This window comes from Conger conger, chromosome 7, assembly GCF_963514075.1.
Source record: "Conger conger chromosome 7, fConCon1.1, whole genome shotgun sequence".
NCBI lineage: Eukaryota > Metazoa > Chordata > Actinopteri > Anguilliformes > Congridae > Conger > Conger conger.
Genome location: NC_083766.1, coordinates 46,392,350 through 46,419,550, shown reverse-complemented (window position 1 = coordinate 46,419,550; position 27,201 = coordinate 46,392,350). Strand labels below are relative to the sequence as shown.

Here is a 27,201-nt window from a genome sequence, read left to right as displayed (position 1 = left end):
ATTTAGCTGTCGCTTTTATCCAAAGCGACATGATTAAACTAAGCAGGGGCCAGTCCTCCCTGGAGCAATGTGGGGTTAAGGGCCTTGCTCAAGATCTTATTGTAGCTACACTCGGGCCACCAACCTACCAGGTCCTAGTCGAGCACCTTAGCCAGTAATCTATCATCTTATTAGCTATGGAAAGAATGTTAAGAGTTTTGTCAAAACAATCATTGACATTTAACAATGAAGTCCTATTTGCTTACTTGATTTACATAGGGATTTATTGTTTGTTTCCACCAAGAATGTCTATTCAGTGTTAGAAGGACCAGGAGATGTCCTATATGAATATAAAACACATGCAAATCATTGATTTACTGTATCAATCATAAACTAATTTGTGAATACAACTGACTTTGCAAGGTTGTTAGGTCCACCTACACACACTCATTATCAAATGCTGACACATATTAAAATGTGTATCTAATCATCCAGTGGGATATTAATGCTGAATAGCACCTGTACTGGACAGGCCCAGTGGTCTTCAGATTCAAATGCTTTTTTAGTAAATGTGTTGGTTTGTACTTTCCATTTTGGCAGTCTTCTCAGTTGATGATTTTATATGTACTATTCTGTATTCATAAAATGTGTGTAAACATAAGGTTTAAATTTAGGGAACACGTGATTCCTTGAAGCTTCTGTTGGGCAGAATTTGTGGAAACAGTATCATGTCTACATTTCTTTTTATTTTACAGTATGCAACAGAGACTGAGAACAACCTGCAGCAAGTGCGAACTCTACTGGCTAGCACACAGAAGGACAAATTTGAACTAGCCAATCAGCTTGAGGAGGAAAAAAGGTGGGCGGGAACAACCGGGGCTCAGCCAATTGCATATTTTATCCTTTCTTGTCTCCTCCTTCCTCGAATGAGCTGGAAATCGATCAAGGGTCACCATCTTTAAGGACATTCCAACCTTTTAAATGCTCCTTGAAGGAGCTAGGAGGCAGGAGGCTCCTGGAGGACTTTTTAAGCAAGGAAGCACGAGCACTTCCTTTGCAGAATGTGTGATAAATGATTGACCTGTGGATCCACCTCTCCCCATCTGCCTTGTTTGTAATTGACATGCCTTTGAACTGATGGTAGAAAGGGCAAGGGCATTCCATTTGGCTAATTCTGCCATCCTTGCAGCCTTTCCTTGCTCCCTTTCCTTGCCTTCTCCAATGGGTAGAGCCAGGAGAAAAGTAAGTGATTGGACCCCTGGTCTCAGGGTTATACCCCCTAAAACAGCGAGGGAAGGGGTTGAATTTCCCTTTACCAGCTCCACTGTAAAAGGATATCTCTGGTGGCACAATGTGTCCTCCAATAATTTGTGAATTATTTACTTACTTAATCACCAGTTATGAAAAAAATCTGCGGTATCAGAAGAACCAATGTGATTGTTTTTGGTATACAGAATCTGTGACATGGATGATAGAAACGGTGTGCCTGACATCTGCTGGCTGTTATTTGTTACTACAGGAAAGTGGAGGACCTTCAGTTTAGAGTGGAGGAGGAGTCTATTACCAAAGGAGACTTGGAGGTATGCATAATCTGGAATGTTTGAATTGAGCTTCAACCAGTATTGAAAGAGCTCCCCCTGTAGGTAGAGGCCTGATAATGCAAACTGACGCTTTCCACAACATTATTAAACAAATATTGAAAAATGTTATCCTCTAATCCTATTGCCATTTTTGGTATGATTTCACTTTTCAGTGTTATTTATGTGTTTTCTGTATTTAATAATAGCCTTCTTTATATTTTCATTTGAGGACACAATAACATATGTTATACTCCTGGGAAAAGAATTTTCGCCACAAAGTTTCTTTATAATCTTTATGGTTTCGTCATTGATTCCCAGTGGAATCAATGTTTCTCATTTTTCTTCTAAAGAGGATTAAAAAGTGAGGACAAAGTAATGACACAATGCTGTGGTTATCATGATAATTTTATTATGTTGCGGTCATCCCAAAGGGTGGCATTGCTCAGTTCTTGTCACAATATAGAGAATTGTTTGAAAAACATGTTTGTCCCCATGAAATTCAAGAGGATTTGGCGAGAAGATGAAAGAATTGATAGGTCTACTGCTTTCTGACGGTGCTATGAGGCACTGTCAGTCCCAAGGGCAGCGCCTTTCCACAGGGAAGAATAGAGCAGCAGACGGCTCACAATGCCTGATTCATTAGCCAGTATAAGCCAAGCACACACTGCAGATTTGTCCTGGAGTACAGCAGGCAGCTAGCCGACGCGTGGCTCCTTAAAGGTCCCTGCTTTCAGTGCCGGCCAGTGAATCAGTCTAAGGTTCCTGCAGAGGAATGTGACACCCTAGCACAAAAATGTGACTTTGTCTGTCCTTAAAGACACGCTGAAATCAAAATGAAATTTTTTCTCAATTTAGTTAAGACTTCATAATTATACAAACACGTCTTAAAGTATATATTCAAAAAAATGAAAGAAAATTGTAATACGTGTGTATTTTCACACCAAAGATTTTCCATCTACTTCCTGGAAAACAAGAGTTTCATTGTGTACCGGCAGGCGTGTGTTTAGATCTGTCCATTTTCTGTTCCCGTCCAACAAATATCCTTTCACCCAGCGGCGAGTATTCTACTTAATGTCAGTCAAATTGACTTCCGGTCAAAATTCTGTTTCACTCTCTTATACATCATATCACGGAATCTGGTGCTGCTCAAACTTCCATTTCAGCTTGTCTTTAACTGCAGTCAGCCTTCAACTTTAACCCAACTTTCTCAACCTGTGTATTCTGTCCTTCTGTGCCTGTCCATGGCCTCTTCTTTCCCTCTGTGTGTTTCTTCTCTCTCTCTCTCTCTCTTTCTCCTTAGACTCAGACGAAATTGGAGCATGCCCGTATTCGGCAGCTCGAACAGAGTCTGCTGTTAGAAAAGTCGAAAGCGGAAAAACTTCTGAAAGAATTAGAGGAAAAGAGGGTAACTGTAATAATGATATACACAGTATCCTGTGCATATCGCTCCTCTCCGCTCCTCAAGGCTATTTTATTTGATGCTTTTCTGTTGTTTTTTTCTGGGGGCATTCTGTTGTTTTCAGCACTGTTTTTGCTTGCACCTCTCCTGCACCAACTCCTGGATTCGAAGCCCTGTTTTACTTTTAGTTTGCTTCTCGCATCAACCATTCAAAACGCCCAGCTGCACTTCAGAAGTTTTTTTTTTAACTGTAGATGGAGTACAAATTATTTTTAGCTTTTACAACTGTTTTAAAATATTTCAGACGACTATAAACAAAACGTCTTGTTCCTGCACAAAGGAAAAATGTATAGCTCTAATCAGTGGCTCCTGCTTGGTGTGTTGTTGCACAATGAAACTATCTCCCTGAGAATAAAAGTCAGGGATTGTAGTATGCAGTCCAGCCAAAATTGGCATGTGCCAGCTACTTCATTTTATGGCTGTTCTTTGAAATATCCGTCTGTCCAGTGTTGAACTTTAAAAATGGTTAGCTCTGTATCCATAACAGGATATTTCTGTTTTCACTGCGCTCACTCCTAGTTCTGTGCTATGCTGAGTGTTGACGTGTCTGTGGTTGCTCAACCCTTGCTTCTTAGTGGCAGGGTACTGCAGTTCAGTCATTGTTGTTTTTGTTGCATTTTTGGCTTTTGTCTCTTTGCCCGACTTGTTTTGTTCCTGTTGTCAGAGCCAACACCAAGCTAATGGCAGTCTTGGACATCGGAACATCACTCTGATATCTGAGGACATTGTTCCACTCCCAACTTATATCCTGCCTTATTTGACTGGTTCAATTGAAACATTTTCTATATTGGAAACCCTTCAATGTTAATAAAATGTATTTACATTTTTATTTACATTTACTTTTATATAGATGGACTACTTATAAGACTTTCTATGAATCAATCAATTCTGAATTGAATCACAACTGTTGTTTATTTGCTTCGGGGTTTGCCTTGTCATTGGTAACATGATGAATGTGTTGTCACTGATTTATACTGAAATCAGGAGAGTTTCAGTGTCCCATTTTGTAAGCTAATCCACCAACACTTGCTTTAACCACGATTCCACTGCTTTGCCCCAACACTTCACTCTTAACAGTAAAATAACATATCATAAAATGCATTTCAAGCATTGGATGACATAGAAATTAACTTTACTATGAATTGGTATGCACATACAAATATATCTGAACTGATCTGATTGGATAATACTGTTCACTTACAGTTCATACTGTACTTGTTTGCAGAATTTTTATTTGGTGCTCACTTTAGTGCTACAAAGCACTTCAAAGTGTGCCTGCATAGACAGTGCACCATCAGGTCTCAGTCAGTCATGCATTTTTGATATTGAGATCAAAATGGTTGGGTACATTCTAAAGACCAAAGACCAGCACATTTGTGTTTATATGCAAGGTCTGCTGTTTACCAACAGGATGGAACCAAACATGGTGCACTACCCCTGAGGTTGGGTAAGAGAAAGCAGGTGATATAAGATGGACTCTCCGACTCAAATTCAGGCTATGCTGTTTACTGTATACTCTAATGCTCTATCTTAGATGTGGAAAGTGGCTATGGTGCTGAGCCAATCAAATTAACATTTACCGTGTGCTGAGTTATTAGTGGGCTTGTGTATACAGATGATAGATGTTGTAGAGCAATTTCTCTTCTGTGATGTTTTCGATAACACTGATACTTCTGTGAACTTCCTTTCAAATCCAGCACGTGGTGGTAGCAATGAGTTCTTTGAAAACTAACACTTCATCTGTAATGTTTGCTGTCTCCAACATAGATCCTGAACTTGTCTGTGAATCACATTGCAATGTCTTGCTTAATATCTTCATACTTTCTAATCTGTTGCATTTCCAAAAAACTTTGCGTTGGCTTTGGGGTAAAGTCACTGGGCTCTGTCATTTCATTTCTTGCTGGCTGCTTTTACAAGAACAGGCTATACTGAATGGCTTGCTTGGCTGCTGCTTATCACATTTTCTTCATTTGAACGCATCTCATTTTCTTTCAGGTTGTTCTGTTATTGCTGATTTGCGAAGTCCCCTCGGCATCAGGTTCAGTACAGATTTGGCTTGTGATAGTGATTCTCCATGTCTGTACTGAAATACAAATCTCTGTGCCTGTACACTTTAAACCTGTGGTCTCCAACCCTGGTCCTGGAGGGTCACGGGGTATATGCTGGTTTTCAGTGTTACTCTGCAGTTTATTAATCAATTAAAGCAGTTGGTTACACAGTTAACTCACCTCACCTGGTTACTTGGGTCTCAACTGGGTGCTGTTTCTAAGCTGAAAACAAAAACCTGCCAACCCTGTAGCTCTCCAGGACCAAGGTTGGAGACCACTCATTTTGAACAAGCATTTCAAAATGAGTGCTTGTGACTGCATGCTTGCGTTTCTTGCCATTTCCTGTTCGGGAACGATTGTCCTCTCTTGGTTCTGCAGCAAACCACGGAGGAAGAGAAGAGCCGGGTCTTGCAGCTGGAAGAGGAGCTGACACTGCGCAAGGCCGAGATCGGGGAGCTGCAGGCTCGGCTGAAGAGCCCCAACACGTCCGAGCTGGGCGAGCCAGGGCCCGGGCTGCGCAGCGAGGCCTTCCTGCTGCGGGAGCAGCTGATGACGGCCGGCCGCGAGCATCACAGGGAGAGCTCCCAGCTGCGCGAGAAGTACGAGGCCGAGCTGGGCGAGGCCAGGCGCGATGTTGAGCGGCTGCAGGCCACCGTCAACAAGCAGGCCCAGGAGATCAGCGAGCTGAAGCAGAGGCTGCAGCAGGCCACGCGCGAGAACATGGAGATGATGGACAGCTGGAAGTCCAAGCTGGACACTCTGGTGAACGACCACCAGCGTTCCCTGGAAGACCTGAAGGCCTCGCTGACCACGGACGTCACTAAGGATGGCCAGGGCAAGGACTTGGTGGAGCTGCGGACGGCCCTGGAGAGCCTCAGGATGGAGCACCAACTGGAAGTGGAGAACCTGAAAGCCAAGCGCGAGATCGAGGTGGCAGTCCTAGCCAAGGAGAAAGAGGACCAGAGAGCCAGGCTGCAGCAGGCCCAAGAGGAGCTGGAGGAGAGCAAGGAGAGCTGGACGAGGCAGGCAGAGCTCAGGGCCTCACACCACGCCCTGGAGTTGAAGGAGGCTAGCGACAAACTGCAGAAGGCCGAGCTGAGGCTCTGCGAAGTGGAGAAGCTCCAGGGGGAGTGCAAGGAGCAGGCCCAGGCCAAAGGACTCCTGGAAGAGAAGCTGTCACTGGCCGAGAAGAAAATGGTGGACTACGAGGCCCTGCAGAAGGCAGAGGCAGCCAGCCGGACAGAGATCAGCAGTCTGCAGGAGAAGCTGAGGGTGACTGAAAACCGCCTGCAGGCCCTGGAGGCTCACGACACACCTCAGGATGCTAATGTGAGTGCCTGGAATTATATGGAATTTACATACAATATAAAGCAGTAAGGTAATCTTTTGAACAAAACAAGAAAACGAAATCCGCCCTCTACTCTCATGCTCCTCCTCAGTGTAAACTCCAGCTATGACTAGCTTGAAATTACTACCAGCTGTTTCAACCAGCCAGTCATGCTATGTTGCATATGGAGTTGGTCTGAACTGGTCAACCAGCTACCAAAACCTAGCTTGAGCTGTTTTTTTAGTAGCTGTGAATACTTTTATTTCTTCACATACAGGTGGGAAACATTTCAATCCAAGTGTTGATTCTTTGCCAATTTGGATACATCAGCGCTCTGAACACATACAAGCATAGTATCGGATTCTTGACCGATCAGTATCTTCCTACATGACCAAACCACTTTGATTTTAATGTTTTAAATGTTGTTTATAAATTTTGTTCATATTCATATCATTTTTACATGTTTTTCAGAAATCTTTGTATAAATTCATAATAAGTCAGATTTTGGATGTCAGGAACTTACAGTAGCTAAGTTTTCGATAGAAAACTTGAAAACAGCTGACCGTGGTAATGTGGTACTGTATGTTTGGGCTCATCTCTACAAATGGCTTCAATTCATTATTTGTTTATCTTTCAGATGATAGAAAATAACGACATCTCTGAAGAGAAGATGAATTTAAAGCAGACTGTAGAAGGTACAGTGTCATACCCTTTCCTTTGGTCAGTCAGCAAATCAAACAATCAATCAATCATGAAAATGTATGCACTATTGTACAGTTTAATTGTGACAGAGCACTGAACTGGATGTTTTTTCCGGAACTCTTTTCAAAGTACTTCAAAATCCTTCGGTCAGTCCTTAAAGATAGAATTGCACTTACAAATTCCAAAAATGCTCTTCATTAAAGAGAAGGCTATTAGCTAACTGCTATGATGGTTTAACAGGGGCAGACATTGCTGTTCTGTACTGTTTTCCACATTTATGTCACTTTAATACTGAAAAATAATATACTAATATTTGAAACACATTCCAAGGTTGTATATGACTAGGTTGTGACCAAATATATTGATGCCCTCTTTCCAGAGACCATGGAGAAACTAACAAAGAGAGAAAAAGAAGTGTCCACATTGACATCACAAGTTGATGCCCTCAAATCACAAATGACAGGTAAAGGATGTTTATTATGCATAAAAATGTACACATGTCTACATAAGGGCCAATACAGAGCAGGAGGGAAGGCCAAGCACATGCTGAAGTTACACCTTTTGTGTTTCGATATAATACTTTACATCATCATATTAATCATAAGGGCAGGTTCACAATAAATGTCACTAATACTGTATTTAGAATTTTTTTGGTTTTACAAAAGCCTTATGGCCTTGTATGTTTGAACCTACAAACCACTGGGATCCTAACATGTAGTCTGTAATCTCTGTTGCTTTGAAAGCTATGGAGAGTAAGATTCGCTCCGGGGAGAAGAAAGCTGATGCTCTCCACCGGGAAAAGATGCGCTTGGAGACCGAGCTGGAGACCATGACCAAGAAATCCCATGATGCCTCAGGGCAACTGGTTCTTATTAGCCAGGAGCTCCTTAAGAAAGAAAAGTATGCGAATAGCCTGTGTTTTTGACCTCTGAATTTACAGCTATGGACATTTATACAATATTTAAAGTATACACACACTCACACACACAGTATGTAAACTCATTCTCTAATCAGTGACAGGATAGGTATCAAAATGCAGGTAACAAACTGAGCTTGTGATATCTAATACATATTTTGAGCTGCATGTTATGGAATTGGCGAAGAACTGATGTTTGTCACACGGCCTCATTTGTGTGTCTGGTCTGGACTGGATTCAGTGGATTCAGTCCACTCTGTTTAAAAGCTGCTGAGATAATTAGGACACTTAGGCTGATTAAAACTGAGGCCAAAATGTCATTTCTCCTTTAAAATCAATGTTCTTTTTTCTAGCTTAGCAGAATGTCTTACTGGAAATAATTAGAGTACTCATTAGAAAGCTATAGAAACAGTTCCAGGATAACGAGAAGACCCAGGAGAAAGGTAGCGACCAGAGTTAGCAGTCTTGGCTTGAATGCAAGCCTTACATGTCTCTGACGTTGCCTGGGAAAACAATTTGAGCTATGTTAAGCATCAGTTGGGGTTAAGGTTATGTAATAGAGCTTCAAATTCCCACATAGCAGTGACCTCTGATGTTGGCCAGTTGCCTATTGCTGTACCGAGACTGCTGGCTCTTTCCTGGGAAGCTGATATGCTTTGCATTTCAAACCACAGAAAACTAAAGCCTCAGCAGAACAAGTAGTGCAGGAAATGCTTTTATCCTGATAGGAATCGTTATAGCTAATGCCCATTTCAGTCAATTCACTTTGATAACATTCTGAGCCCAAGTTATTTTGACACCTCAAGTTCTATTCTGAGTTCCATTCTGATTCTATTGTGATTCAATACAAGGTTTTAAACAATGATTTTTAAAGGGGCAGCTCACCTAAAAATGAAAATTGAAGTTGAATGTTTTCACGTACCCACAGTGCTATCTAACCATCCAGATAGTTTGCTGAGATAATTTTAAAGATTTGATTACTTCTTGGATACAGTTCACCATGATATAATGGACCTCTATGCGTTTCATCTTTCATGCTCATGAAATCTCTGTGAAATAGAAAATTATTCACATCACAGCGTAACTATCTGGATGGTTAGATAGTACTCTGGGTCAGTGAAAACATAATTTAATTACATTTTTGGGTGAACAGAATACATTTAATACACATGCTCCTGTACTGTACAAATGTGTAATAAGTTGTATATAACCTATGGAAGTGGCCATTCGGGAGGATGTGCACTATATCACACACTGTAAGTAGTGTCACCAGACACCATTTTGTCTTTAGCTGATGAGGGTGTGTGTGTCTGTGGCAGGAGCCTGAATGAGCTGAGGGTGTTGCTGCTGGACTCACCCCGACACTCTCCAGGCCTGGACAGGGACCTGAGCCGGGAAGTGCACAAGGCCGAGTGGAGAGTTAAGGAGCAGAAACTACAGGACGACATCAAGACCCTGCGGGAGAAGCTACTGCTCCTGGTAATGAGACATTGCTTCCGTTTCCATACTATACGCCCAGCTGTCTTAACGAGCGTCTCGTAATAACACTTCCGATGTTATTTTTTTTCTCTCAAGTAGAAAATATTAGTTTGTTTTCCGTTACTTCAGTTACTGTTTCAAATCTTGAAATGAGTCAAACTTAGAAATAATATAAGTCAAAATATAATATATTATAATATATAAGATATAAGACCTGAAAGATATAAGACCTGTATAATTGTTAGCTCAGAAGTGGATTAGGCCAGCTGGGCTTGTGTCAATTGCTGTGTTTAATGGCAAAAATGCAGCAGGAAGGCATCGAGTGCCATCCCATGTCTTATGCTTGCCACAAGGATGTCTTCTAAGGTGCCTTTATTTGAAAGATTTTGAAGGCAGCATGCATGTATCCTTCGCTGGGAATTATTAATAATTAGTCATTTGTCTTTACAATTACTCCAGACTTCTTACTTCTTACTAAAATAATGCCGGCTGAATACAGGTGGAGTTTCATATCACAAAATCACATTACTTCACGTGACATCATGGTAGTTCTGTGACGTCTTCCTGCCTTCAAAGTGCATCCCATTATGTGTTGCCTAGGCACCTCTGAAGACACCTTTAAAGGACTGTGACTAAATAGGCAGCAACACAGAACTGTTCTTATACAGTTCTGTGGTCAGCAAGGCAAAGAGGCAACTGACTTCGGTTTGACACCAGTGTAAAACCAAGTGTTTAAAGTGGGTGTTCATCTTGTTGTTGAAAGAAGTGATGACATTCTGTGAGAAAAAAAAACTCAACGCGTGATGCTCACCGGTGCCTGGACCAAACTGACAAGCCTCACGGTCTGTGGTTCTGTCTGCTTCCAGGGCCGGGAGCGGTCTTCCCCAGACCACCGCAGGTACTCCATGATGGACCCGGCGGCCTCCGAACTGGAGGTTGCGAGGCTGAAACAGAGGCTGCTGAACACGGAAGAAGCTCTGAGGAACGCCCTGGAGCACAACCAGCACGTGGACCAGCTGGTGCAGGCCATGCGCACCCATCCTGAGAAAACTCAGGTAAAGTCACGCAGGGCAGCTCTGGTATGAGTCTTTTTCTTCTGCAACTGTCGAAAAACTGGCCTGTTGTCACATCCAGTCTCTTTTAAATTTAACAGATGAGGCTTGCAGATATGACTGTGGTGAGTTAAATTCTCAGATATTCAGTTTAGAGTCAGTCTCCTATGATTAAAGCATGGGAATACAGGAAAGTACATGTGTTCTTTGTCAAAGAACCTAATGCACTTTGATAGGACTGAGTATTATATTGATATAATTTTATGTAATGTGAGCAAGATTTAGGATGGGATGGCTTCCATTACATATCAATGTAAATGATGCAAAAGGGTGGTTTCTCATTGATCATTTCCAATCCAGTACAGATTAATCACTGACACTGTAACAAACATATAGGACTTATGATGGTAGATGCCATCATAGCATAATTCAGAAGCCTTGAGGATTACATTCTCTTGTCCTTTCACGATTGTTTCAGGCACAAGGGAGTGCAAATTCAGCCAATGGGATTCATGAGCAGGACAAGTCTTTTACACAAGAAGTAAGTTAAATTACAAGGTGATATCTTTGTGACTTTGACATAGCTTTAGAAAATAGTGTCACTTATTACTTATTCTAAGAGGCATGAATGAAAATAATCTGATGGTCTTGCTCTGTTATGGAATCTCACACTGAAAATATACATACTTTACCAGTCTGCCATTTGAAACATCCCAATGACTATATCTTGGCACATATTTAATTTGATCCCAAGATGACCATAAATTAAACTGGTTTGATTGAAAAATGTATGAATTGTGAAATGTTGTTTTTGCCAGTGAATAAATGTGTCCCCCCTCTCTATTTCCCAGGAAAAACACTGATGAAGGACAGCATCAGGTTATGTTGGTGGCTTTGGAAATTTGTGGAGGTCCATTGTCAAAAGGGAGAAGATGGTCTCATGTTTATTGGGGAGTGGTACTTACGTTTCAACGGACACTTGAAGACATTTTACGTTTACAGTTATTACCAAAACCATGGCTTGATTTGTCAGAGACAAGTAAAATCTGTGACTAAAACAGCTGATGACAGATAATCAAACCCCCCTTAAATATCCACTAATCATACACGGAGGTGATAAATTCATGGTACGATGACTTGCTACTTTTAGCAACCTTTCCAGACTACCTCCAACAATAATAATATTGGACACTAAAATCATGTCTGAGGGCAATACTTTAAATGGGTCAGAAGACTGGAACCACACAATGTCACTAAACTGGAACAACTTGGATTCTCTTCTAGAGGATTTAATTGAAACCATCTGATGATTTGCTGATTTGCCTTCTGTAGACTTTCTGTAGAAATTTTGATACCGGTTGAAGTTAGTCCAGATTTTAGGCTGAATTGAACCTTTTTTATTTATTTGCTGTGCTGCCATTCTGTTTCTGATTGGCCAATGGCAAGCACATGTAGACTTTTGAACAACCGGCTAAACCTCATCTGCTTTATAGGACCTGCTTCATTTCCCCCCAGCGTCTGTTATGTACATGTGAATAAAAATGAAAAGGCTGCCATAATTCCATTGGGGCCTGTTTTGTGAGTATTTGAATATATATTCTTTGGACCTGTGCATTATACAATATTTAATCCTACCGAGTAAATCCCAACTGAATCGGTGCAGTAGCATTTAATAGCTTTTAGCATAATGACTTGCTAGCTGCTGTTAACTGAACTGTATGGAATTGCACCATGGTTATGCTTGACTTGACATTGGTGAACTACACCACTTCTTGTTTTTTAATATAGAAACAGAATGAATGGGTTGGAAAGAGAACTTTATTTAAACACCAGTATTAGGATTTGTTATAAAGGCTTAGTAAAACTGTTTCCTGTGTTCTTAGACAGACCCTACAATACCTTGTGGAATTCTGTCAGGATCAATGGGTGAGAGCAAATTTTGCCTTCAATTCAACTCCTGTATTGCTTGAAATAAACCCAGAAGTTCAACAGGCCACTTTCTGAGGTGAAGAATCCAGATTTTATTTTCAACAGTGAAAGTCATAATGTATGTCTAAACTATGTCTTCCATTTTTTATTCATCTTCTTTTTAAACAGTCTCCATCGTAGTCCATTACAGTATTTACTGGAGATTTCCTAATACAATGGGAAACCTGAAAAGGCTAGGAAAGGGTTACAGTGCCAATAGTTTCTCACAATTGTCCAGAACCTGTTTTTGAGGGTGAATAACAAGTGTCAGTTTATATAAGCATGCCTCATTAGTAGTCAAACGCTTTTTGCTTAAATCTAAGTTGGTGACGTAGCATTTTTCCCTTTGTGTGCTTTTATTTTACCAATCACACAAACATTTTAACTATGAAAAAGTCAATGGAGTGTTAAATTTAAAATCTTCTAAATTATTTATTGTATTCAGAACTTGGTTATATTATGAAGTACATAAAGGTTATGCTAGCACACAGGCTTTAAACATGGCACACTTGCTATTCAAACCGTCAAAAACAGGTTCAAGACCATCATCAGTATAATTTACCAGTATAAAATAACGTTTATAAATCCACCCATTGAGTTTCCAGACCTCCACAGACTGAGGCATATTTGATATTTTCAGAATCTTTATAGACATGAACAAGAAGAAATACCCCAAAGACGTATGAACTCTATGACCTTTTGTGATGCACAGTGAGGTAAAAACCTGATAGGCCTGCCCCCAGTCAGCACTGGTGAATTTACAACTTTGTCTTTGTCATGAAACACAATATTTCTCAACTGTAACCCTCTACATACCATGTGGTTCTGTAACTCAATGGTTTTTGAGACTCTTGGTCATTAAATATTAACAATGTGGGCAACATCTTGGCTGTTTCTTTTTTGTCACATATGCCACACAACTTTTTGAATTGAGCAAATGTTCTGAGTGCGGATGACACATTAGTGATTTTAAAGATTTTGAAAATCGTCAGTCTGAAATGTATCCCCTGCAACAAAACCATGCATACTAAACATGAAAGGGGAGGGAATCTTTTTCACCAAAGGTACATCCATCATTGTCAACGTGTTCAACACCACAAAGTATAGCCTACAGTCAAGATATTTTTGAGTTCAGCTCACACTGATACTAGTACAATCGAGCTTAGTGTGTGCACCTACTATAATGTGTTATTCCTTAAAATTAATTAGTTAGACTGATTTTATGGACCTGGGTCTTTTACATTATCTGTAAATTGTGTCTCTTACGAGAACATGTTTTGTGGTTGCAAAGGTTAGGGGCTTGATTTCTATGATAATGTTTGTAAAATCACTTACTCAGGCCTTCATCCAGAAGAGAAACTCAGGTCTAACCCCTAATCTACATATGACTAGAGAGCTCTCAAATAGGTGGGTGGCCTGTAACTGGACACCTGTGAGTTTCTTCCTGGCTCTTTTGAATTTCACCCTTATTCATTCATCTAACATTCACATTATTTTTACTTTGTGTTTTTTTTGCCCATGTTTAGTCAGTCACTTGTCATTTTGTAGGCTCTGATGCTTCGTACTCTGAATAATCACAGATAGTTTGTTATTGGTTGCCATCTTTACCAAGGATTTCTCCCACATTTCCACCCAAAGGTATGTCCAGTGTAAATACTCCTTTTTGAAAATGAAATTAAGGCAGTTTATTGTTTAAAATAGGCTATATATTTTGTTCATGTGCTGCAAAGACATTTAGTATGTGCATTACTGCTAAATTAATTAATATTCCGTTTCTCTGTGCCTGTGCTGCACAATTCTATCGGTCAGAAGGTGAAAGGTGGTTTGAATGACAGTAGGGGGCAGCCAGGCTCTGCACATGCGGCGTGATAGTGTATTTAGGATTCTGTTACATTTGGAAAATACAACTGTGCACATTCCAAATTAGAATGGAAGTTTTATTTCGAATTCGAAATTAGGCGGTACCATACAACATTACGGTGATAGTTTAACTGTCAGCCTTCTGTGTTGTATGCATCTGAAAAATGAGAATTGCGAACCGCGACCGTGCTTCACATGAACTCAGGGAAAGATTCCAGTTGGCCATACTGTAGATAATATCATAGAGGATCAACCAGAGATCAGCTCAACGGACGGGCAAAGCAAGAATCCCATGCTAAACAGGAACGTGTCGATCCTGGCCCGTTTATGCTGCTATTCTCATCATATGTCTTCATTTCTGTTTTTATTTACAAGCGAGACGCTATTTAAAACAACAAAATAATATTACATTTACAGTACTATTTGTGCGTTATTAAAGTATCAAGATTTCAGATACCTCCGACAAACATGAAGCGATTTTCTATAGGCTACGAAATTAACCTCTATCAACGGCTGTGTTATTTCCTGGATTTGCACGGTTTGAATTAAAAAGGTACAGGTTCTTTTGAAATTATAATCTGTGAAATCTACCAATAATCTGACATTCATAAACCCGACTATTGCAGGCACACAAAACGAAACTATATGATTAAACTTGTCAAAGTAGGCTATTTCACAATGGAAAAAATAATTAGGCAAAATGTAGCCTAATTATTTTTCTTTACCAGCTACCTATGTCCGTTTCAAAACCAGTTTTCCCCCATGGTTTTGCAGAGGTTCCTTAATCCTATATGTAAATTACAGCCAATAGATGCTGTTGTTGAGTTGGGCTGGGATTAGCAGAGGCGAATGAGTTTCAATTTTACTGGATTACAGAACAAAGAAAGGGGAGAGGGGACACTATCCTCCGTTTAAGAAAAGAGAAAGAAACGAGTAAAACAAGAGAATAATCTAACGGACAATATTTTCAAACAACCGAGGCCACAAAATAATATTTAGGATTATAAGGTTTCGAGATCTAATTAACAGCATATGATTATTTGGGAGAATCTACCAAGCAGTTCCAATTGGATTAAAGGGAGAATAAACCTGCGTGTATTCCGGGATTGACAGTATAAACAATTTATAAACGATCATTTTGGTAAGCATCGAGCATGTTTTATCTTTTCTAGAGCATTTTATGACATTGAAAGTACATTTCATTTGAGCACGTGACTTTTTGAAGGGTATACAAATTGTGAAATTACGGATTATAATTCTGGGGGAGAGGATGGATTGCTAGCTAACATATGTAGCTATCTCGGTAGCTAACATGGTTTCCGCAAGGAAAATGCAACCTCTAATCATTGCAAAAAGCAGCAAAGTGCTTCAATCTCAGGTTTTCTTACAGGCTACGCGGTTGTTTACAGACCTCAGACTTCAATGTAGATATTGTGGGATAGCTAGCTACCACGATTGCATAAACTAACAACGATATTTCGTAGCTATCTGAAGAAATAGAGCGTGTGTGGGTGTGTGACATGGTTACTTGAGGTCATTGTTTTGTAAGAAAGAAACATTTACGCTATGGGAAGCGCAAGGCACTTTTATGAACCTGGGTCCAGTTTACAATGTCACGTTCTGAATTGTTTTTCGGAATTCTGTCGTCTGTTGTATGAATATTGGCACATCAAGAAATTGTAATGGGGTTCAGAACTGGGGTATACAAGTCAGTGGGCCATGCCTGGTTGATTAACTACAAATTAGCTGTCGAATTCTTCACTGAACGGATTACGACGTAAATACAACGACAGAATTTTATTCAGCTGGTAGACTATTGAAAAAATCAAGGGAAAAAGCAGATAAAAGTAGTTCCAACCAAATCCTCGATTGCTAGGACCTATTTCAATAACAACATTCCCAATGTTATTAGCTAGTTAGCTCACTGGCTAGCACGCTAAGGTTAACGCCTCTACATATCAATCGTTTTAGTAAGTAAGCAAGCAGGACAAAATAGCATATTTTGGGAAGTTTTCTAGTTTCCCGCTTACTGAATAGTTGGCTTTGTAGTGGGGGGAAGCAGCAGTTCTGAGTGGAACACATTTTATTTTTAAGGAGGCATATTCTGAAAACATTTAAAAGTAGGTTATAGCTACTAGCGAATATTGTGTACAGTTCAGGATCTTGACATGCTTAGACTATTTATTTCCATGCACCTTTGCCATTGTTGAACGCTTTGCAATTCCCACTTTATGTTTTACTTTCTGTAGTCTAAAGTGTTAAAAGGCTGAATCTTAGATTTCTGTAGCTATAATGTATTTTATTATTATTATTTATGTGATGAAGTAGGCTAAATGGGGTGCGGCGGTTCTGTTTTAGAACAGGAATAAGTGTTCCTGAGAAAAAGAATGTGTGAGAATGTGCTGGAGGTTATGATAGTTCATAGACTTTTGACACCAGAACATTGAGCAAATCTGATTGACAAACTACAGTCATGTGTATGAAATTCACTTGAAATGTAACTTATAATTATCTTGTTGTTAGGAAAAACAGTGTATGATATTTGTACAGATGATGTAAAAATAGCGGTCCCGGGAAATAATGTGGCCAAAAGCATAAAATAATTGCTTTGTATCTGCAGCAAATACTGCAGATGTGCTGTATTGTAGAAGGTGTGCTGTCTTAAATGCATTAAACTGCATTGAATCTTTAAGTTGATTACACCATTCCACAATGATTCAACCACTATTTAACATAAAGTAATAGAAAGCCAACAAAAGTTGAAAGTGATATGGAGTAGGCTATTATTATAGGTTGCTGGGCCATGGTTGATTGACATATGAAGATATTACTCATGTCATGAAATACATTAGTATGTTTTATCCTCTTTCTGTATGTCAAACGGAAATGCGTAGTTAACTACTACATAAGTCTGTATATTGTGGACACATTTTAACACAATTCAGACAGTGTACTTTAGATGCTTTAAGTTGATAAACAAATTGGCTCAGAATAATATTAATAGGTAAAAGATGGCTTTCCATTTGTTGTTGTTTATAAAATTTTGTTCTCATATGGAAGCAGATCCCAGCTTCAAAAACATTTTTCATTTTCTTAATCTGTTCTTATCAACATTTGCCTTGCTAACCATAAATAAAAGGTGATGGTTTCATATCAACAGTGTCATCTGGCAGTATATTTCCATGTACATCATTTTTTTTGATAAGGTGTTGCTGGGTCCAGTATGACCACTGTCCAAACAAGAAACAAATGCAATCATTGTAAAACGTGTGAAAAAGATGCATGATAAGTGTCACTTGTAGCACGTTGCACCAGCAGACAAAGACAAATCTATCAAAATAATGTCAGTGGCAAGGGCAACGTGTGCCTGTAGCCTCATGAAGAGGTAGGATTATTAATGTATTTTACTGCTGGTGCACACAGATTGTGCATTTGAGGGGTGAATGGCAGTTAAAAGTCATAAGCAGTTAGCTAAGCATTTTAGATACTGTGGTTTTTAGAAGGCCTGGTGCCCAGAATCTGTTGTTTAGGGTATTATGCAAAGTATTGTGTATCAATGGCAGCAAGAGCCACAAGCTTCTTACGGAAAACCCGCTCAGAAATCCATGATACCCTCTTTGAGATCACTGTAATATCTTTAAATGCCATATGGGGAATTAATCAACAAGTAAGGACCAGCTATGTCCCCACAGGCTTGGAAAAGTGAGGACATATAAAGTCAGAGTATATCCCCAGGAGAACTCTAATTGGTCAGGGTGCCATTAGCTAGAGCACTGGAGCATTTCTGCCAAAACTCAACTTTTATCTTGATAACAACAGGGTGTGTTCATAATCGTTCATTGTTGTTTTCACTTGTTTCAAGGAACTGTGTGAAGATGGAGGGAATAAACTAGTAATATAACTAAAAATAGTTATATTCATTTTTGTATAAATATTTTGGCCTGCATGTAATTTATGTGTGTTTGTGACAAGAGTTTAGGAGAATTTGGAGTGGGAATTGTAAGCCACATACCATTTTCAACTGTTAGGATCGTGTTTATTTTCATACTTTGAAAATACATTTGTGGAGCAAGTGCATATTTAAATGAAAATTAAGCCAAAAGAAGATGGCTGGGGGACTGCTAATTATAAAAAGTACACTTAGGTTTATACTCTTGCCAGATTTATATTTGGACCAGACTTTAAGCACTTATGTTGATATGAACACTGCCTTGAGAGTGAGGACAGACAAAGGTTTTTGTGAAATAACCCCTCTGTCATTGCTGCTCATTTCCCACTAAATCAGTTATCTCCCAGGCGGATTGCAAATTGGCCTTGTGTTTATCAGTGTTCCTGTTGCTATTGGTGGTAGCAGTTACTGGAAGGGATCGACATCTGGAAACAGAGTTGTATATCTGCGTCTTGCTTTTCCATCATAAAATTAAGAATAACTTTAACTTAATCATTGCGCAAATGTGAATTCACATACTGTAAGTCACATAAAAACCATAACCAGTATATTCTGTAAAGCCTGAATTTCAAATGTTTTTTATATTGACCTTGATTTTAGTGAGGTGCTTGGATTAGTATTCCAAACATAAATTTCAGAAATGTCATTTTTCAAATCCAGTATTACAACTATTTCTGTATGAAGTCAACAATAACCTTTGGAAATCAAGTTGATCAGTCATTGGCTAACTGTGAAATAGCCCCATCTTTTTGTTCAACTTGGCAGTTTTTTGTGTGCCTGAACGATATAATCGAAAAAGGACATCTATTTCTGTGCTGTAGCTGGCTGAGGGGGATTGCATTTGGAATCTGCTCAGAAGAGAGCCAGAATCAGACAGGCAGTTTTGCAGCAGGGAGTGCCGCTCACCCCTCTGTGTGGAGTCTGTGGTTTGGGCTGCCCGGAGGCTAGGATAATGGCTCCTAGTGTCTGGAGAGATTAAAGGCCGGAGCTGCATTGTTCAAATGCCTCGAGATTAGTTTCCAAGGAGACGAATTGCCGTTGCCATGAGAACGCGAGGGGCCAGGAATTAGGATTGCGATTTTTATGCCTCCTCTTTCCTTCCCTAGTTTTGTTTTTTCTTTTTTCTTTTTTTGTCTTAAATTCTCTCTATACCGGTTTTTTAAATGCCGGCCTATTTATTATATTGAGCCGGTCATGCTGAGAGGATGCTGCAAGAGCTGGAAGCGAGAGGAAAAAGCAGTGTAGATATTTTTTGCTTGGGGATGCAGACAGGAAGATGATCCAAATGACACTGAGAATGGGGGAGAAATTTTATGTTTGGGGAGTTAAGGGAAAAAAAGAGGAGCTGGAGGGTTTTATGATGTTTTTCTTTAATTGAGATTTGTGTCAGTACTGAGCAAGTTTTTGGCTCTTCTGCCATTTTGTGAAGAGCACATTAAGGATGAAAGGGTTTACAGACATAATCTGGGCCAGTTTTAATTGGCTGACAAAAGCTTATCGTAATTAGCTGCTTTCACATATGTGTAACAGACTTTGGTATTAGCATATTGCATGGTGGGTTGTACTAGCACTTTTAAAGCCTCTTAATCGGTTCATCTCCCATTCAAAACACTGTATAGCGTTTAACCCTTTAGACTCAGTAGCCAACCTGTAACAAACGTCCTTATAATCTGTAGGCTTTATAATCTGTAGGCTTATTATACATGAATACATTGTACAGTATTATACATGTTCTGCCATTAGATTTTCAGTTACTTTATACTTTGTCAGTTTCACCTGGAAAATGACCTTTGATCAGAAGTTATTATAACAAATGTGGTTAGAGTTTTATTGATGGTACCCAATGTCTCTCTCATGTGGGATTTTCAGAATAATGTGCATCTTTTTCAGCTAACAAATCAACAGAATACTTTATTTTTATTTTAGATTAAAGATGTTTGCTGTGGATGTGTATCCTCGATATTGCCATTCATTGCTGTCATTAGAGGACTATGACTAGGAGTCTACAGTGTGGGGGGGATTGGCATTGCGCCACTGAGGTTTAGTGGATTGAAGTTACACCCGAAGTGTCTACATGTATGCTGGGTGGCTTGTAGATTGTAAAATGGTCATTGACCAGAGGCAGGTGCATTAAGAGTGCTCAGTCTGTTTGCCCTACAGTTGGTTAGTGTAATTATGGCTTGTACTACATTCTACTGAAAAGAAACATTTTGAGCCTTCTGATGGGAGGAGAAACAAATGTGACACTTTCTCTGTGCATAGCGTGTCTTGATAGCAGAAAGGATTGTTGCTGTGACTGGTGGGTTAAGTAAGTGTAGCTGTGCTCTTCCCCAGGGGAGGAATGGCGCAGGTGCGGAAGTCCGTCTGCGACGGGATGCGGACAAACTCCCGTGCTGAGCTGCGAGTCCCCCAGGTGTCTGCACGCCAGGAGATTCTCACCAGCCTCGTGTCTGCCCTTGATTCAGTGGTAAGTCTGAACTAGGCAATGCTACATTAAAAGGCACACTTAGTTCAACCTTTCATATTCACAAATCTGAAAATATTATTTCTGATACTTTGCTTTAAAAATATGATACCATTATGAAATATCCCTACTAACTTATTGAAAGGGGATATGGCAGCTTCATCACCAGACCCAAAAATAGCAGGTAAAATTTAGTCTGGGTCACTCCATTTTGAGCAAGTCTATAATTGGAGCTGTGTGATACTTGGTCTGATTAATCTTTCATAGGAGTTGATTTCTGTGCTGTTATCTGATCATCATAATGTATGTCAATTTTCGGAACATGACCCCATTTCTGGACTTGTCTTCTAGTGCACTGCCATGTCCAAACTCAACGCCGAGGTGGCGTGTGTCACAGTGCATGAGGACAGCGTGATCGCCGTGGGGACCGAGAAGGGCAGGGTCTTTCTCAATTCCAGAAAGGAAATACAGACGGACTTCCACAAATTTTGCAGTCAGTCATTCAGTTATCAGATTATATCATGGAATGTTCTTGAATGACACTCCAGATTCCCAATCTGCGACCTGCCCAGGCCAACATATCTTTCAGTACTTCACATGAAATGTTTTTCTCTGTGACAGTGGATCTGAGCTGCATTTTTGTCACAAATAATTACATGTAGTTGTGTTAGTTTGTGCTCTAGTGTTGTCTCTCTGTCAACACTGTTGTAAAATCCGGATATGCCATCTTGAAAATTGAGCTATTGGTCTAGCTGTGGTCAACCAGATAGTGTTAGTAGCTTGTCTTACCTGGTTGGTAGTTGTTTCAAAACATACAGTAGCTTGAGCTGGTCTGAACCGGTCAATCAGCTGTTTTTTTCAGCAGGGTTGTAGCGTAGTGGTTAAGATCTGTATATTGTTGTATTGTATATATTGTGTATATATATTCAGTGTATATATTGTATATTGTATATAAGGTCTGTATATTGGGGCGGCCTGTAGCATAGTGGTTAAGGTACATGACTGGGACCCACAAGGTCTGTGGGTCGATCCCCGGTCTACCAGTAAGATCCGCACAGCCGTTGGGCCCTTGAGCAAGGCCCTTAACCCTGCATTACTCCAGGGGAGGATTGTCTCCTGCTTAGTCTAATCAATTGTATGTTGCTCTGGATAATGCGATTAATGTAATGTAATGTAATGGTTGTCACTCCCCATGTTAAATTTGAGGACAGAGGCAGTTAAATTGGCCAGTTTCACTGCATGTTTTGAATGTATTATGAGAATTGGTTTACAGTGTGTTCTCAGTTTTAAACGTTCTGTGTCTTGCAGGAGTTCCCAGTCTACAAACACCGAGCACCCATGGCAAAGCCCAGGATGGTGAGCCCTCCAAGATGCTGGGTAAAGATGGTGGGCATGGAATGCAGCGGAGCACAATCCCAGAGTCCCCTTCCAACATCTTTGTCCTGAGGAAGATGGTGGAGGAAGTCTTCAGTGTTCTTTACAGTAAGCCCTTCTCTCAAGCAAACTGTGTTCATCTGTATGTAGTACAAATTGAATAATTAATAATATTATCCCCAAAGAGTTTTTATATGACAATGAAAATTCCTGCTTTTCCCAGTACTGTCTTTGGGGGTAATTTGATCAAGAATAACTGATCATGCCTTTGACTCTAAATCTCTCAAATACGATGAATCAGGATAAAAGATTGAAGGAGTTACAAATGATTTCTCCTTGGAAGCAAGTTCATTGATTCAGGGACGTTTCCCTTGGTGATAATCCACAGGTGAGGCTGTAGGGAAAAGCAGTCTGGTGCCTGTGCCTTATGAGTGGCTCCTGAAGGACACCTGTTCTGTGGCTGTCCATGGTTTGCCTGATGGAGTCTCCCTGAGGAAGCCTTCTGAGTATGACACCAAGACCTTAATGAAGATCCTAGAGCAGAGCAACCGCATTCGTTTCATAGTCAAAAGGTAGGGCTGTTATCTAATTACATTTGCTTTTTAAATATATCTCTTTTCAATCACGGTTAATTTAGGTACTTGTTGTTTGTGATGTGGGCGGCACGGATGGTGCAGTGGGTAGCACTGCCACCTCACAGCAAGGAGGTCCTGGGTTCAAATCCCGGTCGGCCAGGGCCTCTCTGTGTGGAGTTTGCATGTTCTCCTCGTGCTTGCATGGGTTTCCTCCCACAATCCAAAGACATGCAGGTTAGGCTGATTGGAGAGTCTAAATTGCCCGTGGGTATGAGTGTGTGAGTGAATGGTGTGTGTGCCCTGTGATGGACTGGCGACCTGTCCAGGGTGTATTCCTGCCTTTCGCCTAATGTATGGTGGGACAGGCTCCAGCCAACAGCCATACAGTGCAAGTATTTGGACGGGGAAACATTTTTGGTTGTTTCTGCTCTGTACTCCAACAAACAAAAGTTGAAATATATGGTTAAAGTGCAGACTTTCAGCTTTGAAAAATTGGGGGGACTGTGTATAATAATGGCTACAGTTCCTACACTGTTCACCCAATATGAATGTAGAAACCAATTAAAGCTAAAATTCTGTACTTTAACCACACATTTCAAGTGATTGCTTGCAGAGTACAGAGTGAAAACAACTAAAAATGGGTCACTGTCCAAATACTTATGGATGTCACGCTGAAGAGTATGGTATGAGAGTGAATGGGGCCCTGAGTTTGCTTTGTATTCTTCTTGGACCACCTGCATTCAGACACACAGAGGACACTCCTCGAGATGCCAAGCTCTGTCCAGATCTTAACCACAACTCCACTGGCACCAAAAGCCTGGCCAACCATGCCACGGTCAAACTCCCTGGCCAAGAGATGTCACCCAGCAACTCCATGCTCTCAAACTTCCTATATGGCATGCCAATGTCCTCCCAACCACACCCAGATGGGAAACTAGAGCTGAAGCCCACCTCCCTCCACAGCCTCAGTAAAGAGCGCCTCTCCTCCTGGGCACCTGGGGTTGAGAAGCTGATCCCAGCCATGGACTGTGCCGACAATGGTGAGCGATATTTGAAGTCATGGGCTAATCTTTTATTTAGAGGCAGGATAAGCCAGTCAAAAAGTACAAAGTAGTTTTGTGCAGTGGCCACATCTGGTTTGAAAATCTTCTACATGATCTATTTACAATATTAACATACTCCAATCATGTGTATTCATCCACATATACACTTACCTTTCATACTGAAAGCCACTCATATAACACAAGATATTCTGATAACCATCATCTCTTCCTCTGCCATGCTACACAGTCAGTTCTTGAGGCTCCTTACTCTGGAATTCCCACCTTCATATTGCTAAAGCATCATCATCCCTTACTAATCATCATACCCTCAAATTAAAGGTGACAGTCTGCACTTGAATGTGCTAGAGTATAGAGTCAAAAGAACAGAAATTGTACCACTGTCTAAATATTTACAGACTGCACTCTACTTGCACTACGGAAGCCATTGAATACACCTGACTAATCAGAAACAACTGAGAAGCCAACTGTAAAATTACTTTTAGTCCCCTAAAATGGAGAGACTATGTATAAAAAAGGGATGTAGTTCATCCACGGATCACCCAATATGGTTGTAAATACCCTCAAATTAAGGTGAAAATCTGCACTTTACCCTCATATTGTTTCAGTGTGCTGGAAACGAAAGAACAGAGATTGAATCACTTTCCAAATACTTGTTTAATACGGACTGCACTGTGTAAGCAATATTAGGAATAGGTTCTTCAGAATTTTTTGGCAAGTAGGTAAATAATACCCATTTAACACGAAGCAACAACCTGGGAATGTCCCGTGTTTGCTGTTGTGGACCGCACATGATCTGGAAATTCCAAAAATCATTGATACCATTTCTCTACATCAAAAACCATGTTAAGAAAAATATACAATTCAGAAGTTGCATGAATAAACACATAGTTTTTGTTCTTTTATGTTCTTTTCATGTTCTTTTATTACACGTCTGGCTGACATATTGAAAGTTTTGTAGAAATATAAGTTTGTTTTGCTTATATTTGATACAGACATAATGATGGAACCAAATATCCCTCCTGGTTATTTGAAGCTATGACCGTACTAATGTAAATCATGCTAAGCTTCCTACCCTTTCCAACAAGGTATAATGTGTCATATTCAGGTGATAGACAGTTTAGGAATATAACACTGTTTGCATAGCAGAATGAATGAGCAGATGTGCAAACATAAATATTTGCAGAATACACTAAGCTTTCACCACAGGGATGGGCTATATCTCTGTAAAGTTAAGTTTTTAGCTTAACCTGAGGAGGTTTTGTGAGGAAGTAGGATACTGTTATTAGCTTTGTAGCATTATGAAATTACCATTGATAGTTAAAATGACTGAAAGATGTATTGCTTTTAACAATGCGTGTTTCAGTGGCACACCAGTGCGCAAATGGCCTAAACATGCAATGAGATCGAATGAGAATGCACACCGCTGTGTGAAAAGGATATTGATGGGAGGGGAACAGAAAATTTCCAACATAGATTTAACCGACATACACTGGTACATGATAACGCGAAATCTCATTTTCCAAGAAGTGGTTGGAAAAAAGTATTACAGTTTTTATCTATCCAGATTGTTTAAATGACAAAATCTTAGTATTGTAGGTAATGTTTGGCGATTTATTTTGTTAATTAAATGCCATGAATATTCTCATAGTGTGAGTGCAGAAAACACACAGTAGCTAGCCATATCTATCCCCAATTTTGAATAACGTCGATTTAAATGTGCACATTTGCATGCACAAATAAAGAGCTTTATTTTGTGTTAAACCTAATTGAGGAGAACTGTCTACACCTAATGTTATCGAGTACTTTGTGACTCTGCTAATTTGAAAAAGTTGAGACCAATATTACTATGAGTTTAAGGAGATGTTTTTGGCTTCCTCGGAATTTAGCTCAGGAGTCAGCGGGGATTACTTGGATACTGCCCATTTCTGTTATAATTTCAAACTAAAGTATAATATCAGAGCTTGTGTTCACGATGTGATGTCACACACAAGATAAGTAATTTTTGGGTGTGACTTCGGGTGTTTTAGTCAGAGGCAATTTTTCTGTAAGATTTGTAGCCATACTAAGTACAATTTTTGTCATTTAATGAAAAATCTCTATAATAAAAATAATTGGCTTAATATTGTGGGGTGTGTCATTAACCTTTAACTTAGATGAATCCCTTTCCATATCCTAAAATTATACAAAAATGATTCATGAGATATTAAGGGTATAGAACAACTCTAAACTAGAATACTTCCGCAATCAATTACAACTTGCTTGCACTTGTAGTACTGTGGTGTACAATCCAGTGCCTGCTTTTTGGCAGTTTGGGAAATACAGATAGAAGTGAGAACTATTACTGAACCCTAAGTGAAACCAGTGGTTTATGGGGTGTGAATATGATGTCCTTGCAAGCCACAGCTGTGTACGGTTTGCCTCATTGCATTCTTTCCTCTCCCTCCTCTTGCAGGTGAACGATTAGCAGTGCCTGGTGATCGAGGGCACAGCCCCCCTGGCATCCATGTGTCCAAACGGCTTCTGTTCTCAATTGTGCATGAGAAATCAGGTACGATCAGTACTATCAATGCTACCACTGTGTAAACCCTGCCTTATATTTAGACTTGTTTCCCGTTTTACTAACTGAGTCAAAAAGATTGCCAATGAGCTGAGACAGTTTTACTTACTGGGTTAGATTCACTTGTCAAGCAAAACAAAACATAAAATGGCTAACATTTTTTTCTTCAGAAAAAAGACTTGTCAAGACATACTTTTTGCAGTGTATCCATACTTGATATGCTTCAGTCACAGACAATAAAGAAATTGGCAGAAATATCCTGTTCCACTGGTTCACAGGTAAAATGTTGGAGCTTGTGCAGTGGAGAACCTGTGGTATTATCTGAATTAAACCATTCATTTGTTGCAATTGGGGCATGCAGTTCATAGCGCATCAGCTGTGAAACCATAAGTGCACAGAGGAAAGTATTTTGGTTTTATTGAAAAATAATTTTGTTTGTGGTGTTGCTGCCCCCGTCATAAGATCTGTAGAGATTGAAGGGGAGCCCCACTCCAGCCACCTCACAATAGCACATAGAGTATCTGAGTGTTGCAGAGCAAACATTTTGCTCCAGAATCCTGACCACATAGTAGCTTAGATGGAAAGTCCAGGGCTGAAGGATAACAAGGAGGCCAGATTGAGAGTGAACCACTCTGGGACTTTGGCCAGGACACTGCGGTTGCCATTTCTGTTGCTTGCGACATGCAGAGTGGGCTCTTTAATGACCACAGAGAGTCAAGACCTTGGTTTTACATCCCATTTTAATGTGCTGTGCTATGCAGGATACTAGAAACAGTGGATGGAATCTCTGACTTTGTCAAAGAAAGAACGCAAACTCTGTGCTAGTGTTTATGTATGTATGCATTTGC

The 27,201-nt window shown here is 40.1% G+C and overlaps 2 protein-coding genes across 9 annotated transcripts in view; both read left to right on the top strand.

Moving 5' to 3' along the window:
- clip2 (CAP-GLY domain containing linker protein 2) overlaps positions 1-13,391 on the top strand; it is a 35,386-nt gene extending 21,995 nt beyond the window's left edge. Inside the window, exons 7-18 of one of the 5 annotated variants that reach the window (XM_061250455.1) lie at positions 735-838; positions 1,499-1,559; positions 4,429-4,479; positions 5,445-6,395; positions 7,031-7,088; positions 7,475-7,558; positions 7,839-7,995; positions 9,331-9,490; positions 10,357-10,545; positions 10,644-10,667; positions 11,021-11,083; positions 11,394-13,391. In XM_061250455.1, the coding sequence (XP_061106439.1) occupies positions 735-838; positions 1,499-1,559; positions 4,429-4,479; positions 5,445-6,395; positions 7,031-7,088; positions 7,475-7,558; positions 7,839-7,995; positions 9,331-9,490; positions 10,357-10,545; positions 10,644-10,667; positions 11,021-11,083; positions 11,394-11,405 (1,914 nt within the window). In that variant the 3' untranslated portion in view covers positions 11,406-13,391. Of the gene's footprint in view, positions 1-734; positions 839-1,498; positions 1,560-2,859; positions 2,965-4,428; positions 4,480-5,444; positions 6,396-7,030; positions 7,089-7,474; positions 7,559-7,838; positions 7,996-9,330; positions 9,491-10,356; positions 10,546-10,643; positions 10,668-11,020; positions 11,084-11,393 lie in introns of all 5 variants that reach the window. The other 4 variants (XM_061250453.1, XM_061250456.1, XM_061250454.1 and 1 more) reach the window with 4 other exon arrangements.
- A 1,329-nt stretch (positions 13,392-14,720) lies between these two features.
- Positions 14,721-27,201, top strand: part of gtf2ird1 (GTF2I repeat domain containing 1) — a 30,055-nt gene continuing 17,574 nt past the window's right edge. For 2 of the 4 annotated variants that reach the window (XM_061248766.1, XM_061248762.1), the window contains exons 1-7: positions 15,253-15,511; positions 20,654-20,786; positions 21,135-21,276; positions 22,092-22,265; positions 22,546-22,729; positions 23,477-23,772; positions 26,249-26,344. In XM_061248766.1, coding sequence (XP_061104750.1) covers positions 20,661-20,786; positions 21,135-21,276; positions 22,092-22,265; positions 22,546-22,729; positions 23,477-23,772; positions 26,249-26,344 — 1,018 coding nt within the window. In that variant the 5' untranslated portion in view covers positions 15,253-15,511; positions 20,654-20,660. Of the gene's footprint in view, positions 14,924-15,252; positions 15,512-20,637; positions 20,787-21,134; positions 21,277-22,091; positions 22,266-22,545; positions 22,730-23,476; positions 23,773-26,248; positions 26,345-27,201 lie in introns of those variants that run through there. The other 2 variants (XM_061248765.1, XM_061248764.1) reach the window with 2 other exon arrangements.